The sequence below is a fragment of the Pleurodeles waltl genome, chromosome 3_1 (assembly GCF_031143425.1).
Source record: "Pleurodeles waltl isolate 20211129_DDA chromosome 3_1, aPleWal1.hap1.20221129, whole genome shotgun sequence".
In the NCBI taxonomy this organism is placed as follows: domain Eukaryota; kingdom Metazoa; phylum Chordata; class Amphibia; order Caudata; family Salamandridae; genus Pleurodeles; species Pleurodeles waltl.
The window spans coordinates 301,855,728-301,872,455 of NC_090440.1; the positions used below are offsets into that span (position 1 = coordinate 301,855,728).

Below are 16,728 nucleotides of genomic sequence, written 5' to 3' on the forward strand. Positions count from 1 at the left end.
TTGAGCGGCGTATCAAATTCAAGGCCTTATGTAATATACATAGGTCTTTACATGATAAAGGTCCCCCACAATTGCGATCTCTGGCCACGTTTTACAAACCCTTGAGAAACCTCAGGTCCTAATCAGCAGCCTTAGCAGCAGTCCCACCTATTAAAAAGGCCAGATTGGGTGGTAGGTCCCTGTAGTTTCTAGGGACAAGGCTATGGAATTCTCTGCCTCTACCTCTTTGTCTCACTGACCAGGAACTACGTTTTAGGCAGCTACTGAAAACATGGCTATACTGACTTCCCTCACTTTCTGACCTCAGGTTCCGTTGAAGCGCTGGGAGGGCTCCAGGTAGCTATGCGATATACAAATTGATTTAACATCACATAACATATAATTGAAATGTTGGAGAAGGCTGTCTGCAGCCTGCACGGTAGACATTGATCCTGTAAGGGACAGAAGATATCTGTGCCACCATTAAAAGCCACTAATGTGCATGTTTCAAAACAGTGTCTGGCCTTTGAATACACAGCGGTTGCTTTAAAAAAAAGTTGGCATGACATTGGAGTGGGGCATTCACTTATAAACAGGTACTACTGTCTGCGTTCTTGCTGCTAAACAAACATTCACAATGGTGAATCTGTGGAAAACGTCTCTCTTAATGCGATACCACCACCTTAAGGGAATTGCTATCCGATCAATGGTTTGTGACTGCAATTGCGGTTAGAAACTCTTGGCATTTTTGGTGTGAGCAGGAGGTCACAGCTTTCAGCCCCTTTCTTCCTACTAAGTCACAATTAGCTGTAAGGGCAAGTTGTGAGTCAAAATATCCTTCACGATATGCATTGTGCCTTTTGTGCATTACAACTTGCCATTTTCGCGGTAACGACTCTCATTTTCAGATTTGTAACCACAAAAATACCAATACCAGGTCAGGATTTATAACCCTTATTCGTCTCAAAGAAAAGAGCAAATGTACGTTTTGGGAAAAAGAGAGGACTAATGCGTTCGGGACTATGTACTATCAAAAGAAAAGGCTAGTAGCATGATAGTGGATAGGACTGCTGCTCTGTCGTGGTGTTGCGCAGACGCAGACTTAACGGGTGTACGTACACAAGTGCAGAAGACTAGGAATTGGTTAAAATATTTTGCCCGTGGCAACTCTGTTCAGTGCATGAGACCATATACAATCCTAGAATTATTTACCCGAGAGAAGTTAAAAAATGCAGCGCTGTGTCCTCAAACATGACAGAAACAATCATAGCCCAATCTGGTGCTTCACTTTTCTAAAACACCCATTTCAGGAATAGGTTTTTTTATCCCATTGCACCAGGTTCAGGACTCGGATGGCCCACTCAGCTCTTCAACCTTCTGCGGTCGAGTAAATTAATATAATCGAGGTGGCTTAAACCTGAAGTTCACTCATTGCGATACAGTTCGGTGTGTTCATGACATTCCTGCTTCAATTTTAAATATAATGAACGAACCTTGGGGCAATACGAAACCCCTATTAAATAGCATAAAACATTCTGGTTAGAGCAGTCTGCAGCAATGAATGACTGCCCTCTGAAAAAATCACTTTCATTTACTAACAGACGCAGTTGACCTATTCCCAAAGTTTTAGTCATAATTTTAGTGGGGGGGAGGTGGGAGGGGGTTGGGGCAAAGGGTGATCGTTCTTAAAAGTCCATTGTACCAGAGTTTATGAAAAGTAATTTTGATTAGTCGGCTTCGTGTAGTGCCATAACCAGTGCACCAAATATAACGTTAAGAAAAAATTCAAATCAATTAGAATGTTTTCAGCCTTTAGGCTGAGAGTATCCACACAGGAGACGATGACCCTTATGGACGTTGAAAAGAGTGCCACTAGTTTGTTTCCTGGCAAACTCCAAATGGGAAAAAACAACCTGCGAGAAGTAAAGCGTATGGGGTCAAACAGTGAGAAGTGGATCAAACCGTTTCAGTGTTGTTATTCAGGCTGAGTGTCAGCTTTGGGCATACACATACGCTCTTATTTGAGTGTGTTTATGTTTTTATGCAGATTGTACTTTGATGATCTTGGAGCTTGAAATAAATTTATTATGACTAACTGAATTAATTAATTAATGTAGGAAAGTCCTCCTTTTTGCCCTGGTCACCCCACACACTTTAGACAGATACTGGTGGTTACTGACTCTTGCCTGTGCCCTCTGTGTAAAGTGGATGTGCAAATTAGGCAAATTATAATTGGCAATACTAACCTACCTATACGTCCCTAGTATATGGTAAAGCATGTAGGTTTAGGGACCCCAGCATAGGTGGTGCACCCATAGGTGCACTGCTGAGGGGCCCAGTTTCATTTTAAAGCCAGGCCTGCCTTGCTGGCTGCTTTTAAATTAAAGTTATATGCAAATTCGACTTTGGAATTAAAAGTACTTCAAAAGTCTTAAACTACCTTATTGTTACATATGGCACCCCTAAGGTGTGCCCTATGTGCCCCTAGGGATGGGTGCCATGTAACTATAAGCAGGGACCTTATGAAAATAGTTTTATAAGCCCTGGTGAAGTAAAACTGCCAAATACAGTTTTCCCTCTTTATACTGAATGGCCTCCATAGGCTAGAATGGGGGATACTTTATTTTATTTTATAAAGTCCCCTTAAGTAACAGATACCTTGAGTTTTGTATCAATTAATTGTCATAATAAATCCCACAATTTACAATTGTTGGATTTAATATAACTTGTTCAGGTAAAGAGTTTTAAACTTAAGCCCTGCAGTGTAATGCTTGTTTGCTCTTTTTGGCCAGCCTCTGACAGCCTGGCCAGGCTGCCTTGATGAGGTGTAGACTGGCCTGGCTCAACACGAAGAGATTTGCCTGGGTGAGGAGACTGTTCGTCAGCAGATGGGGAAGCAGGAAGAAGGGGGCTGCCAAACTGGTCTTCAAAGGGAGGGGAGGACATTTGGAGCAACCCAGCACCTCCCTCACATCCTTCAAACCCAGACAATTAGGTGCCCCCTTGATTAGATTAGGAGGGGGCAGGAGAGGGGCATGTTTAGGATTTTTAGCCACACCTGTGGGTGGGCTCAACCAGATGTAACCTCCAAAAATCATTTACAGCCATGATGAATTTTTGAGGAATCTTGCTCCCTGGCATTGATTTTTGCCACACTCCCAGGAAGCAATCATCACAGGGGGAAGGACCCTACAAATGATTGGGGAACCAGGACCCCCTTGTTTTTTATCCAGGAGCAAGGATAAAACTGGCAGACCTGCACCCACACCTCAGATCCCTACCAGGAAGAACTACAGGAGAAGAAGGACTGCCCTGCTGGACCCCTGACCTGCAGCTGGACACCGCACTCTGTAGGACTGCACCAGCTGTGCACTTGGGCTTCACCACTAGAAGGACTTTGCCTGGCTTCAACTGGTTTGAAGAGGGACTCCCTTTTTGCTACAGGTGAAAACTTGCTAACCAGAGTCCCCTGTACCAACTCCTGAAGAAACTGACAAGCTGAGCACTGTCCAGTGGTCAAAAAGGAGTTTGCGCCAGGTGCATTCTGAGAGTTGTAGTCCGCACCCTCAAGTAGCATCTCAGAGCTTCTGGAACCTTGGGGTGAGCTGTGGATCTCAAAAGAACCTTAAAGGAACATCTGTAAGAAGATCCATTAGTTTAAAAAAGTTTGGAGAACTTTTGGAAAAAAGCTCCATAAAGGAACCGACCCGCTGTGGCAACTCTAGCTGGCTTGCCTCAAACGCATCGCGGCCTGACTTGCAGGTTCATCCTGGTGAATAAAAGTTCCAAAAAAGTGACTAAATACAAACGTAGGAAGTTGACCGGGGCCTCCGAGGCAGTGTATCCAAAGAGGGCTCCAGGGGCTTTGGATCAAGATTCAGGTTTGCCCCACTCAATGGTTTTTCACCTAAAAAAAATGACTAAGTCTGAAGGAAAAAATATCCACTGAGGGCTCCCACGACGCGTATCCGAGGAAAAGTTCAAGGAGGTCAGAGGCCTCCCGCGGGCTGTAGCCGAGCAGGGCTCCATCGCGGTCGGCCTTAAACTTTGCCCCCATCAAGGTGCGACCAGATGACCAGATTGGCACTATTCATTTCTAAGCATTAAAAAGTATTAATTCTTTAAAAATTCATATCTCCGGTTCCCTTTATCCGGTTTTATTTGTTTTGGTGTTATATTAAAGCTAAATTTTGCCTATTTAAACAAAAAAAGTTTTGGGATGTTTAAACAGTTTCCTGTGTTTTATTTAATTACTGTTTTGTGATATTTGAATGCTTTACACTTTGTCTCCTAAGTTATGCCTCGTCGCTCGTTGCCAAGCTACCAAGGGTTGAGCTGGGTTTAATTTATTGAGACATAACTGGACTAAGTGGAGGTTAGTGGCCTATTGCAAAGTGTAGGTACTTACCTGCCCTTACCAATAACCCATTTTCCAGCATACACTTGTGAAATCTCGACGAAAGGCCTCTTTTGAGTCCCCCTCCCAGCTGTTTAGCTAAAACCAAAGCAAATCAACCCAAAACTTGTTTCAGGATAGGCCATCACCCATTAATATGGATTTAAAGGGACTTACTGGAAAATGCAGGTCTGAGCAAGGGGAGAATCCCAGGAAGAAATGCAAAAGGAGGAGCTAATGTGTTTTTCTTGCAGATCAGCATGAAAGGGATATGTTTTACCAATTCAAAGGACCCAACTTACATATTGGACTCTCATCAATTTTAGCGTACATTTGCAAATTGTCTTGTGATTAGCTCTTGTACGAGTATGGATTTACTCTTGTGAGAGACATGCTTTTCTCTGTGAATACATCTTCTCTTGGGGGTGAGTGGGTGCTTCATGGAAGGAATACCCTTAAAAGTTTGGGCCTTCCTATAAATATTCTTATCTGTGGCTATTTACAAACATTCTCTGAAAAGTACCCCTGTCAAAGCAAGAAGAAAATAATTTTTAGGTTAGGTTAGAAAAGAAAAAGATACTGCACACAAAGGCCCTCATTCTGACCTTGGCGGTCTTTTCGCAAGACCGCCGAGTTACCGCCGCGGTGAAGACCGCCGACCGCGGCGGTATGCCGCTGTGCGCATTCTGACCGCTGGGAGCGTTCCGCCGGAAAACCGCCAGCAGCCACACTGGCGGTCGGCGGGAAAGTGGAGACTGGTCAACCTCCACCGCCACGCCAGCAGAACACCGCCCACAGAATTACGACCCACATTTCTGTGTGGCGGTCTTCTGTTGGCGGTCTTCTGTTGGCGGTCACCTCCCCATGGCTCCCGTCGCCTCCCGGAGGACCAACGCACAAGGTAAGTTGACCGTCCGTGAGGGGAGGGGGTGGGGGGGTGTTGTGTGATGTGGGCGTGCATGGGGGTGTGCGTGTGAGTGTGTAGAGGGGGTGTGTGAGTGCGTGTATGCGGGCGGGGGGTGCTGCTGTGTCTATGGGTAATGTGTGCTGTTCGGCAGGTGCGCATGTCTGCATGTATGTGTGCGGGTATGTGTCCCCGTTGTGTATGTGTGTGTAGGGGGTGTGTATATGTGCATGTTGGGGGTGTGTGCATGTCGGGGTGCATGTATGTGCATGTCGGGGTGGGGGTGGGGAGGGGGTTCGTACCACCTCTGGGGGGTGGCAGGGGGGTGGAGGGTGTGGGGGGAGGACTCGGGTGGGTAGTGGGGGGTGGGGGAGACCCCTATCAGTGCCAGGGAAGGAATTCCCTGGCCCCGATAGTGCTTACTGCCATGGTTCGCACGGCGGTTCCCGCCCGCAAGAAACCGCGGCGGTAGGCAGGGTCATAATACCCTTGGCGGTCTTGGGACGACCGCCGGGCCGGAGTGCGCAAACTCCAGCCCCGCGGTCATGACCGCCGTGGCGGTCGGAGTGGAGAAGTGGCGGTCGGTCGCGGCGGGGACCGCCGCGGTCAGAATGCCATTTTTAATACCGCCGGTCTGTTCGCGGTCCGACCGCCGTCTCTCCGCCGACCGCCAGGGTCAGAATGAGGGCCAAAGTGTCTAGTGGAAGGGGGTTCTCCAGAGGAAAACAAAAACTTTTAACATTCAATTGCATGAACATATTGAACGCACCTATGTAGAAATGAAAAATATGCTCATGGTTATTTAAAAAGCAATGTTATTAGTCTTGTCTTTGAAGTGCAACTTGTGTTGCTTCCTAGTGATACTTCCTTGTTAAATGAAAAGAGCTACAATCCTACATCAAGCATAGGCACAGAAATATAGGAGAGTACAATTTCAACTTATTTTGTAAGTTAGGCTATTGATTGATGCCTTATATCTTTAGGAATGAGAACAGATTTTATGTGAAGTGGTGGCTGTTAAATCTTCCTAAACATAAATAAATATGTGAATTATATTAGAAGTTTAAAGTTTCTGTCCATATCATTTAACATATAATTAGAGAAGAAATTTTGTTGAGAAAGTCATCCTTTTAGCCTGGTCACCCCATTTTTCCTTTCTGGTCCTGACTGACTTACCTGGGAAATGATCTTGAAGCATCTGACTGGTCAGGGGTAGAGAGAATGGTCCATGCAAGGATGGTGATGCTGGACCTCCCTGATTGGGTATGTGCTATGACCAGATCACAGGCTGCTCAGCAGGGAAAGGCTGGACACTTGAACTCTGGAATAATGGGCCAAACATCCAATCACAAGAAAAAGGACACCGGGTCTGGTGAGTCAACCAAGAGAACTCTAGAGGTGCAGGAGGAATCTAATTTTGAGGGGAAGGAATTCTACCCCTGCAAGATCTGTCCAACTTAGCAGCATTGACAGGAGCTGGTGGGCCTACCAGAGAGGAGTTCTGTCAGGGACAAAGACAGAGGGGGTCATTCTGACCCTGGCGGTAAATACCGCCAGGGCGGGGGTTGGCGGTAGCACCGCCAACAGGCTGGCGGTGCTCCGCCGGGCATTCTGACCGCGGCGGTACAGCCGCGGCCAGAAGCGGAAAGCCGGCGGTGTACCGCCGACTTTCCGCTGCCCATGGGAATCCGCCATGGGGATTCTGACACCCCATACCGCCATCCTGTTCCTGGCAGGTCGCCCGCCAGGAATAGGATGGCGGTATGGGGTGTCGTGGGGCCCCTGGGGGCCCCTGCAGTGCCCATGCCAATGGCATGGGCACTGCAGGGGCCCCCGTAAGAGGGCCCCACAAAGAATTTCAGTGTCTGCTTTGCAGACACTGAAATTCGCGACGGGTGCAACTGCACCCGTCGCACCTTCCCACTCCGCTGGCTCCATTCGGAGCCGGCTTCCTCGTGGGAAGGGTGTTTCCCACTGGGCTGGCGGGCGGACTTTTGGCGGTCGCCCGCCAGCCCAGTGGGAAACCCAGAATGACCGCCGCGGTCTTTTGACCGCGGGACGGTCTTCTGGCGGTTCCCGCTTGGCGGGCGGCTCTCGCCGCCCGCCAAGCTTAGAATCAGGCCCAGATTCTATTGGGAGGACGGAGTTCGGTATACTGAGGCCAGAGACCTCAAGGTGGCAGCCACCAAGAGGCTGGTGTTTCCTCCTCACTCTAAGTCATGACATCCCCTTGGCGGGTCATATGGGTCTGAATAAGGCTTGGGACTGGTTGGTTCTCCTTTTCTATTTGTCCAACATGTATGCTAAAGTGAAGGAGCTTGGTATCTCCTGTGCAACCTGTCAGGCCAGTGGCAAGACAGGGGGCAAACCAAAGTCTCCCTTGATACCACTGCCAGTGGATGGGGCTCCCTTTGAGAGGGTGGGGTAGACATTGTTTTTCTCCTAGACCCACCATTTGCATCAGTGAACAGATATATCTTGGTGGTAGTGGACCATGCTAGGACATAGCCTGAAACAGTTCCCCTAAGGACAGTCCATGCTCCTTCCGTGGCAAGGGTCCTACTTGGTGTGTTCACCAGAGTGGGTTTCCCAAAGAAGGTTGTTTCAGATAGGGGTACACATTTCATGTTCAGCTATCTGAAGGTGATGAGGGAAGAATGTGGTGTCAGCTGCAACTTCACCACCCCATATCATCCCCAGTCTAATGTTCTAGTGGAAGGGTTCAATAAGACCCTGAAGGGCATGATCAATGGTGTGTCTGACAAACTCAGGATGAGATGGGATGTTCTCCTTTCATGCCTACTGTTTGCCTAGAGGGAAGTTACATGAAAAGGGATTGGTTTAAGTCCATTTGAATTGCTGTTTGGGCACCCTGTAAGCAGTGGTGGCCCGTTCTTTAGGGTGGAGGGGCCACACCCCCCCACCTTTTGCCCCCCCAGGAAGAGTGTCTGTCAGGCTGAACAAAGTCAGCCTGACAGACACTCTTCATGTTCAGGTCAGGCAGCCAGGAGCAGACATGCGCGATATGTGCAGACTCCTGGCTGCCTGAGCTGAACTTTGCTGGGCTGAGGAGATCACAGCTCCTATGGGCGTGACCTCCTCTGCCCAGCAAAGGTGCCTCGAGGCACTCCCCTGCCTGTAGGAGGCCCATTGTGCCTGGTGAATGAGTCTTTGGAAAAGCGTGTAAATGAAGCCAAGGACAATGAGCTGGACTATGTACTAGGCCTGAGATCTCACATGGCAGAGTACATGTGCAAAGCAAGCAGGAACCTAGAGGTCAGCCAAGGCTCATGAAGCTCTGCTATGACCAGAAGGCTAATACGCCTGAGTACAAACCAGGACAATTAGTGTGGGAGTTGGAGCCTGTTGCTCCTAGGACCCTCTAGGACAAGTGGACTGGGCCCTATCCAACCCTATGGAGGAAGAGTGAAGTTACCTATCTGATAGACCTTAACATCCCCAGGAACCTTTAAAGGGTCCTCCATGTAAAGAGGTTGAAATCCCACCAAGTCAGGGGAGCCATGACCAAGCTGATGGTCACAGAAGAAGGAGGAGAAGAGGAAATAGAGCCACTGCCAGACCTCCTCTCCCACAATTTGCAAGATGGTTCAGTGGAGGGAGGTGCATTCTCTCACAAGCTGACAGATCAGCAGCAAAAAGACTGCAAACAAGTGTTGGAACAGTTTGCTGACCTGGTCTCCCTGATCCCTAGACTCACCACCTGGTGTGTCCATGACACTGACACTGATAACAGCCTATCTGTCAAAACAAAGCTGTGCAGGTATTCTGACCAGGTCAGAGCCTGCATCAAAGTTGATGTAGCTAAGATGCTGGAATTGGGGGGCACTGAGGCGTCTGACAGTCCAAGGACTAGTACCGTGGTACTGGTACCCAAATCAAATTTCCAGGGGCAAAAAGAGTTGAGGTTCCGTGTGGGCTACAGAGGACTGAATGCAGTCATAAAGACTGATGGTTACCCTATACCTGAAGCGGATTAGCTCATTGATAAGTTAGGGGCTGCTAAGTACCTGAGTACATTTGATTTGACCTGAGGATACTGGCAGATAGCCCTCATTGAAGGAGCAAAGGAGACGTCAGCATTCTACATATCAGAGGGACATTACCAATTTAAAGTAATGCTCTTTGGCTTAAAGAATGCTCCTCCCACCTTACAAAGGTTGGTGAACAGGGTCCTGTCTGGGCTAGAGCAGGTCAGTGCAGCTAATCTGGATGATATAGCGGTGTACAGTTCCACGTGGGAGGACCACTAAAACCACCTGAAGGAAATGCTTCAGACCCTGAGGCAGGCAGGCCTAACCATTAAGGCCTGTTAGTGCCTTAAAGGGCAGAGTTCAGTTGTGTACCAGGGTCATTTTGTGGGTGGAGGCCACGTACAAGTTCTCTGAGCCAGAATCTGAACCATACTGGATTCAACCACTCCTACAATAGAGGCACAGGTCATGGCCTTCCTTTTTCTGAATGGGTATTATAGAAGGTATGTTCAGAAATATGGGACCATTGAGAATCTTGTGAACAGAACTCACTTCTAAAAGGAGGCCAAAGAAAGTCATGTGGACACCAGGGTGTCAGAAGGCATTTGGCACTCTGAAAGAGGTTATGTGTTCAGCACCAGTGTTAATGGCCCCTGACTACACAAATTAATTTGTGGTTCAGACAAATGCTTCAGAACATGGGATTGGGGCAGTGTTGGCACAAGTAAATGAGGAGGGTCTTGATCAGACACATGCCCTCATTAGTAGGCGACTTCTCTCCAGAGAACAAAGATGGATTACCATTGAGAGGGAAGCATTTGCTATGGTTCGGTCCCTGAAAAAGCTGAGACCATATCTGTTTGGTACTCACTTCCATGTGCAAACTGCCCACAGATCTCTCTGATAGCTTACGCAGGTGAGGGGGGGAGATTTCAAAGCCATTGAGGTGGTCCATTTCTCTATAGGGGATAGACTTCACAGTGGAACACAGAACCGGGTGCCCATGCCAAAGTGGATGGAGCTTCCAGTTTTTCCACTTAGCTGATGAGGACTACAAGGGTGTAGGTTAGTTATGCATCACCTTTCATTTGGGAGGGGAGCCCTGTGAGAAAGTCATACTTTTAGCCTTGTCACTCCAATTGTTTCTGACTGATACTGGTGGTAACTGACCCTGACTGTGCCCTGAACTCTGCTAACCAGGCCCATGGTCAGTGCTGGTCCATTTCTCTATAGGGAATAGACTTCACAGTGGAACACAAACCAGGAGTGCCCGTGCCAATACGGATGGAGTTTCCTGTTTTTCCACTTAGCTGATGAGGACTACAAGTGAGTAGGTTGGTTACCTGTCACCTTTCATTTGGGAGGGGGGCCATTTGAGAAAGTCATACTTTTAGCCTTGTCACTCCAAAGTTTCCTGACTGAACTGACTCTGATTGTGCCTTGAGCTCTGCTAACCAGAACCAGAGTCAGTGCCCTGATTAAAAATGTAAATGGCACTGTGTATATTTATAATTGGTAATGACAGACACCTGTAAGTCCCTGGAATATAATAGGGAAAGAGGCAATCAAACTATGTATAAGTACAAAGTATATAATGAGGCAGGGAGGTTCATAGGTCCAGCAGAGTTCCTGCACTATAATGTGCACTCCTGTGTTTCCTGCTGTCATTTTTAAAGATCACCCTGCCTTGCAGACTGTCTTTATAAAGTAAAATGTGTGCGTATTCAACATTGGAATCAGAGGTACTTCCAAAGGGGTAATCTAACTAATTTTTACATATGCCACACCTAAGGTCTCCCCTAGTTGCCCCAGGCTTAGGACTCCATGTAACTATAAGCAGGGACATTATAAAATAGGTTTTCTATGCACTAATGAGGAAAAAACAGCCCCTTTCATTTTTTTCCCATTGTAGACACTTAGGTTCATAGGACAACATTGAAATATTTCACATCAGTATAAATTGTGCTAGGAAGGAGCTAAATGTATCATTCAAGTGCTCAAAAGATTGGTACTAATAAATCCAACAGCTTGCCACTGTTGAATGTATCATAATTAATACAGGAAAAAAGTTATAGGACTTTCTTTTCTGTGAGCCAAAATCCAGCCTGCAAGTGGCCTTTCCTGATTGTTCAGCCTCAACAGAGTTAGCCAGGCTGCTTTGATGCAGTGATAAGTGTCCTGCATATAGCAGAGGCTATCTGGTAGGGGGAGCTCTGCAGCTGCAGAGCACAGGCCAGAAAGGGGCCTGGGTAAATCAAACCTGGCTTCAAAGAGAACAGGACAGAAAGGAATGCCAGCCATGCCTACACCCTCACCATGTGTCCCACAGCCAAATGGCAGGCCAGGGAATGGAATTTGGAGATGGTCTGGAGGAGGAGTGCTAATGGAAATGAACCACACCAGTAGGTTGGTCTTGCCACTCTGCTGGAGAGAAATCTACCATCTTGATTTTTAAAGTGCAGTGTTTTGTGGGTCAAAAACATGCCACACTGTGGAGGAAGCCATCATGCTTTTGGGTGGCACCCTGCATTTCACTGGACAGGGGTCTCTGTCAGGTTTGACCTGGGCCTCCTGGAAAATTAAGCCAACAATGTTGCATTGGATACTGGCCTGATGAGGAGCCCCACCTAACAATGAGAGAAAAATCTAAAAAAAAAGTCCAAAGGTAAAACTTAATGGCTTTTAGGCACTAGAAAGCACATGTTTTGATTTTATCTTTAAACATTCATATCTCTAGTTCCCTATTTTTGATTTTTGTCATTTTGGTGTCATTTTAAAGATAATATTTTTTATTTTTATAAATTGGTTTGTGATTTTTATTGTGTGGTGTGTCGTACCTGTTCACTGTATTAGTGTATTTAAATTCTTTACATATCTGTCTACTGAGTTAAGCCTCCTTACTCACAGCTAGCTACCAAGGTTTGAGCCAGGGGCAAATGTATTGAGACCTTGACTAGACCTTATGTTGGGGTGGTGGCCTAGTTACTAGTGAAAGTTGCAAGCTTATCCCTAGTAATAATCCATCCTCCAACATTTTTCATTTCTAAAAGGAATAGAATCATCTAGTCCATCTCAAATGTGGTTGTGAAATGTTTTCTAGATCTTCATTTCTAAGGCCTGATCCAATTAATGGTGACATCTAAGTAATGATTTATGGAAGATTTTACCAAAGATAATGTTGTTTTTCCCATCAAAAAAGTTGCATTACATGTTAGCATTTCTTTAAAGTGATAGCCAAAATGGTGAATTTGTATGCAGATCACAATTAATGCTGTGCACTCACAAACTTGATTATTTTCAGATGTAATTCTGAATACATCTCATGCATTCATAAGTGAGGAAAGAGAAATTCAAGCAACTAATGCTCGAGTACAGAGGAACTGAGAACAGATCCGAGAGCATAAGAAAGAAGCACACACAACCATAGAGTGCAAAGTCAAACAACTTTAATCAACAATGTTGAATGAATCTTCTTGTAAATGAGGTACACTTTTTCATAGAGGAAACAATTACTAGGGAGAATTTGGTGGCAAGCTCACTAACTCCGCAGTGCTCACATATATGTTTATAGTATCACAATTCTACTCAATAAATCCCAGAGAGGGCAGAACAAGCAGCAAATTACCTGACAGCTTGTGACAAATTGTAATGAGTTGGCATCACCTGTGCACCTCTAAGACAAGACAATACAGTAGTTTTGTGCTGCGTTACAATGCTATGACAAAATAATACTTCTTCTACAATAGGTTTGTTAATCTTTGTTTCTGTCAAGTACCTCCTTCAGGACAAATATGGCTTAATGTTTTAGCCATGTAGAGGGTAGAAGGCACATAGGATACATAGACAATACATAATTAAACTGTGTCAAGGTGTTGCACTAAGGAGTGATTACAGACCCTGAGCTATTTGCTCTCATACTAATATCATATTAAACATGTTTAGGGTACATTAAGAGTTTTCAAACTCAATACTGAGTAGTTACAATGTGATTTGCAGATATCTACAATGCACCAAAGGAGTCTCTGTAGAGAGTAACAAATATTGTGCTCAGTGTGCAAATCGCAGATTCAGAAAGAGGATCCATGCATTGAGTGATTGCAGGGTGGTGGGCATGGGTGGTCACCTAATTAGGAACTTGAGTTTTGACCATGCATGCTTATTTATCAGTCTGTCAGCCCGTGTACTGGAAACAACTGAATACTAAGGCGGTATTTGAAGAATGTGACCACCGGATTTCTGGACGCAATGTCCTTCACTCCAATGCCTGGGGACGCCCAGCCTGATTCAGCTATCCCTACCTGCCTTACAGGGATCACTAATGCCACCAGTGCAGCCACTAGTGTGGCAGCTGTCCCTAAGGTGGAGCAGTTTGCCAACCATGCACTATGTTTCAACTGGTGAGCACTAGCCCCTTTGTGAAGGGGCATTTCTTACTGTGTGTTGATGCCATTATGTTTTTTTACCCCTTCATGGAACCAGCATGTCTCACACGTTAGTGCATGGAATGACAATAGCTTGAGTAACCCTTTTAATAACCTGAGGGTGGAGTAGTGGAGGCAATGCCCAGTCAAGCTGAGCCAAATAAGGGTCCACTGTTGGAAACACAGCAAATTTCCTTCCTCTACATGGGGTAGGGGAATTCAAGCACTTGGAGGGGCAAACAAACCACCAATTTATGAGGGTCATCTGCTTCATCAAATTCTGAGGGCCTAAATGAAAATTTTTAATTTGTAATTGGTGGAACAATGTTCCATCAAACAAACAGAGTAAGGAAAACTTAATTGTTTCTAAAGATATTTCTCATTTTTAATAACCTTAGAGAACACATTAGTCAGATACATTGATAGACACTTGGATGAAAATTAAAAAATATTTATTACAGAGAAATGCATTTTATGCTACTGGAGATAAGCAATACCATTTCCATTTGCATGCATTTATTTACACTTGGAAATTGTTGTTAATTTTTATAATTAGATTTCTTAACCTCCTTTAATTATTATAAATAAAATTACATACTTTGTGTAACTCTGTCAAGGAATGGTACACCTTTATCTACTTATCTTCTTCATCTGTTACTATTCCTTTCTCCATTCCTGAGTCAAAAGCAAAATTACATTGCTTCCTGTATTGTGCTTGATCATTTCTACTGGAATAACTAAATCAACATGTATATAACTGATAATGTATCTTATATTAGTAAATAAAAAAACCTTACATTAACCCTTTGTGGCAACATTTTCACTAACTTCTACATTTCGTGCAAAACAGAGAGTGGATAAGTCTGTTCAGTAAATACACTTTGTGATGTCAACACCTATCACATGAAATTATAATTGACCCATGACTCGAAGTGGTGAAATGTATACACGTTGAGCAAACAAGAATGTACTTACCCCTAAAATATTTTAGGAGTTCATTTGTTGTGTGTGTGAGATAGACTGCACTGTCATGCTTACCATAAATGAAGGTAAAGACATCGTACAAAAGTTGTCATATCAATTTCTATGAAATTCTAGGAAAATAAATTATTAATTTATTAATTAGTAATCATTTATTGCAATCACTCACCAGTTCTTCATTATTTAGAGATGTACGGATGACCATAGCCAGTGATATGCCAGCCTTTCGAGCCGCAAGCGTCTGTTACAATGAAAACAAACTGTTTTAATATTAATGCCTATACTCTCTATACAAAACAACATGTTGAAAAGAGTGTTCATTATTAATACTTTTTACTGGTGGTTTATAGTTGTAGGGCTTGATTTATATATAGCCCTAAAAAATCGAGCATGGGTCCTTCTCTGCTAATTGCTTAATGGATCCAGTGACAAGTTTTTCGGGAAGCATTAGATCGTCCAACTGATATTATGGGTTATAAAACAGTCCCACCCACATTTTACTCACATGGGATTTGAGAAAGGGGTTTTCACTTCGTACACCATGATAAATTTAGAGAAGGCAGACAAATTGCCATTGAGCATATGATGACAAATTTAAGTTGGATAGGAATTGACTACTCCACTGTCTTTGAAAAGGTGTATCTAGTAATTTTGTAGTGAAAGCTTGGATGTAGCTTATTCCTTAACTTTCCTTGGATGCAGTTAAGAAACAGTGGCATGGGTTGGCTCCTTGGAAGAACGGTGACTTTGGTTGGTTGGGTCAAGTAAGGCTTTGGGCATGCTCATTCGTTCTGTTGATTTAGCATATCATGGTTCTGTTCATGTTGCCCTAGAATGCTTGCATGCTGCACATTTCTTTTCAGAAAATGTGAAACTCATCTATCAATAGCATTATAGTTGTGTCGGGCTCTAGTGTCCACCAGTAGGTAATGTGCAGCACTTGGTAGGGCTCAGCCAAGGCCACATTTCAGCAGTCACCAAAAGAGAGGTCCAGGTCTTGCTGACCTCATTTAAATCAGGTTTTAAATAGGATATTTGGCTTTCATCTGTTTTTGAAGCATTGGTTGGGCCATCGACTATCCCTTTTCTGAACTTGTGTTGTGTTTAACTTGTGTTAGCAAAAGTAGTTGCTCAGCAGGGTAAGGAAGAATGGATTAAGCCCAAACCGAAGAATTCCAGCTTTGATATTAAAATTGAGTCACATTACAGACCTATCTTGCTTCACCCATCTACAACCAAGGCACTTGAGGATTACTTTGAACATTGGTTCTCAAACCACTTTAATCCTATGCTGTCCTAGATTTTGCACAGATGGGGTTCTGCCTTGAAATGGAGCAGACACCAGTATGATGACCAGGCTAGAATTCATGAGGCCTGGACAGGACACAAGTCACCTATAAATCTGTATATTATAAAATCTGCTCAACATCTTTGATACAGTGGATCGTAACACCTTGATCAACAATCAAGCTCTCGTAGACCTGTAGAGTAAAGCCCTGCATGATTTTCCTCCTTCTTATCTGGACAGATTGAAATATTACCCTCCCTCCATTTTAGTTCATGTACTGTAAGGTTACCTGTAGGATTAGGGCTAATTACTATTCGACATCCTTGTCAATATTTAGTTGAAGCCATTAGCTAGCAGCGAGCGAATGGATTATTAGTTGGGGTGAGTGGGAGTCCACCACAAGAAATCATGTCACTATCTTGTTAAGTTCAGTAAATGTTTCAGTATTTCAACCTGAGCTGAACCTCTGATAGCTATGTCATGGAGAAAGCAGGTTGGCAGGCTTAACTTAAGAAGATGAGTAAAGTATTTAGTAGTATTAAAATATTTTAAACACCATGCAATAAAAGTCCCACTCCAATATATAAAAATAGGTAATATTTAAATGAGCAGAATGACCCTAAAATGATAAAAATCTAATCAGGTAAAACAGAAATAAGATTTTTTAAAGTTTTTAAATTAAGAACTATGGAGCACAGGTTGGATACTCTAACGAGGTTCGACCCAGTCTAAGATATTGCCTTTGTTTTCTTTGAAGTCAATGTCTT

The 16,728-nt window shown here is 44.5% G+C and overlaps 1 protein-coding gene across 1 annotated transcript in view; it reads right to left on the reverse strand.

Annotated features, from left to right (window-relative positions):
* Positions 1 to 16,728, reverse strand: part of UNC13C (unc-13 homolog C) — a 1,168,779-nt gene that overhangs the window by 742,461 nt on the left and 409,590 nt on the right. The window contains exon 7 of the mRNA XM_069222447.1: positions 14,843 to 14,914. Within this exon, the coding sequence (XP_069078548.1) occupies positions 14,843 to 14,914 (72 nt within the window). The remainder of the gene's footprint in view (positions 1 to 14,842; positions 14,915 to 16,728) is intronic.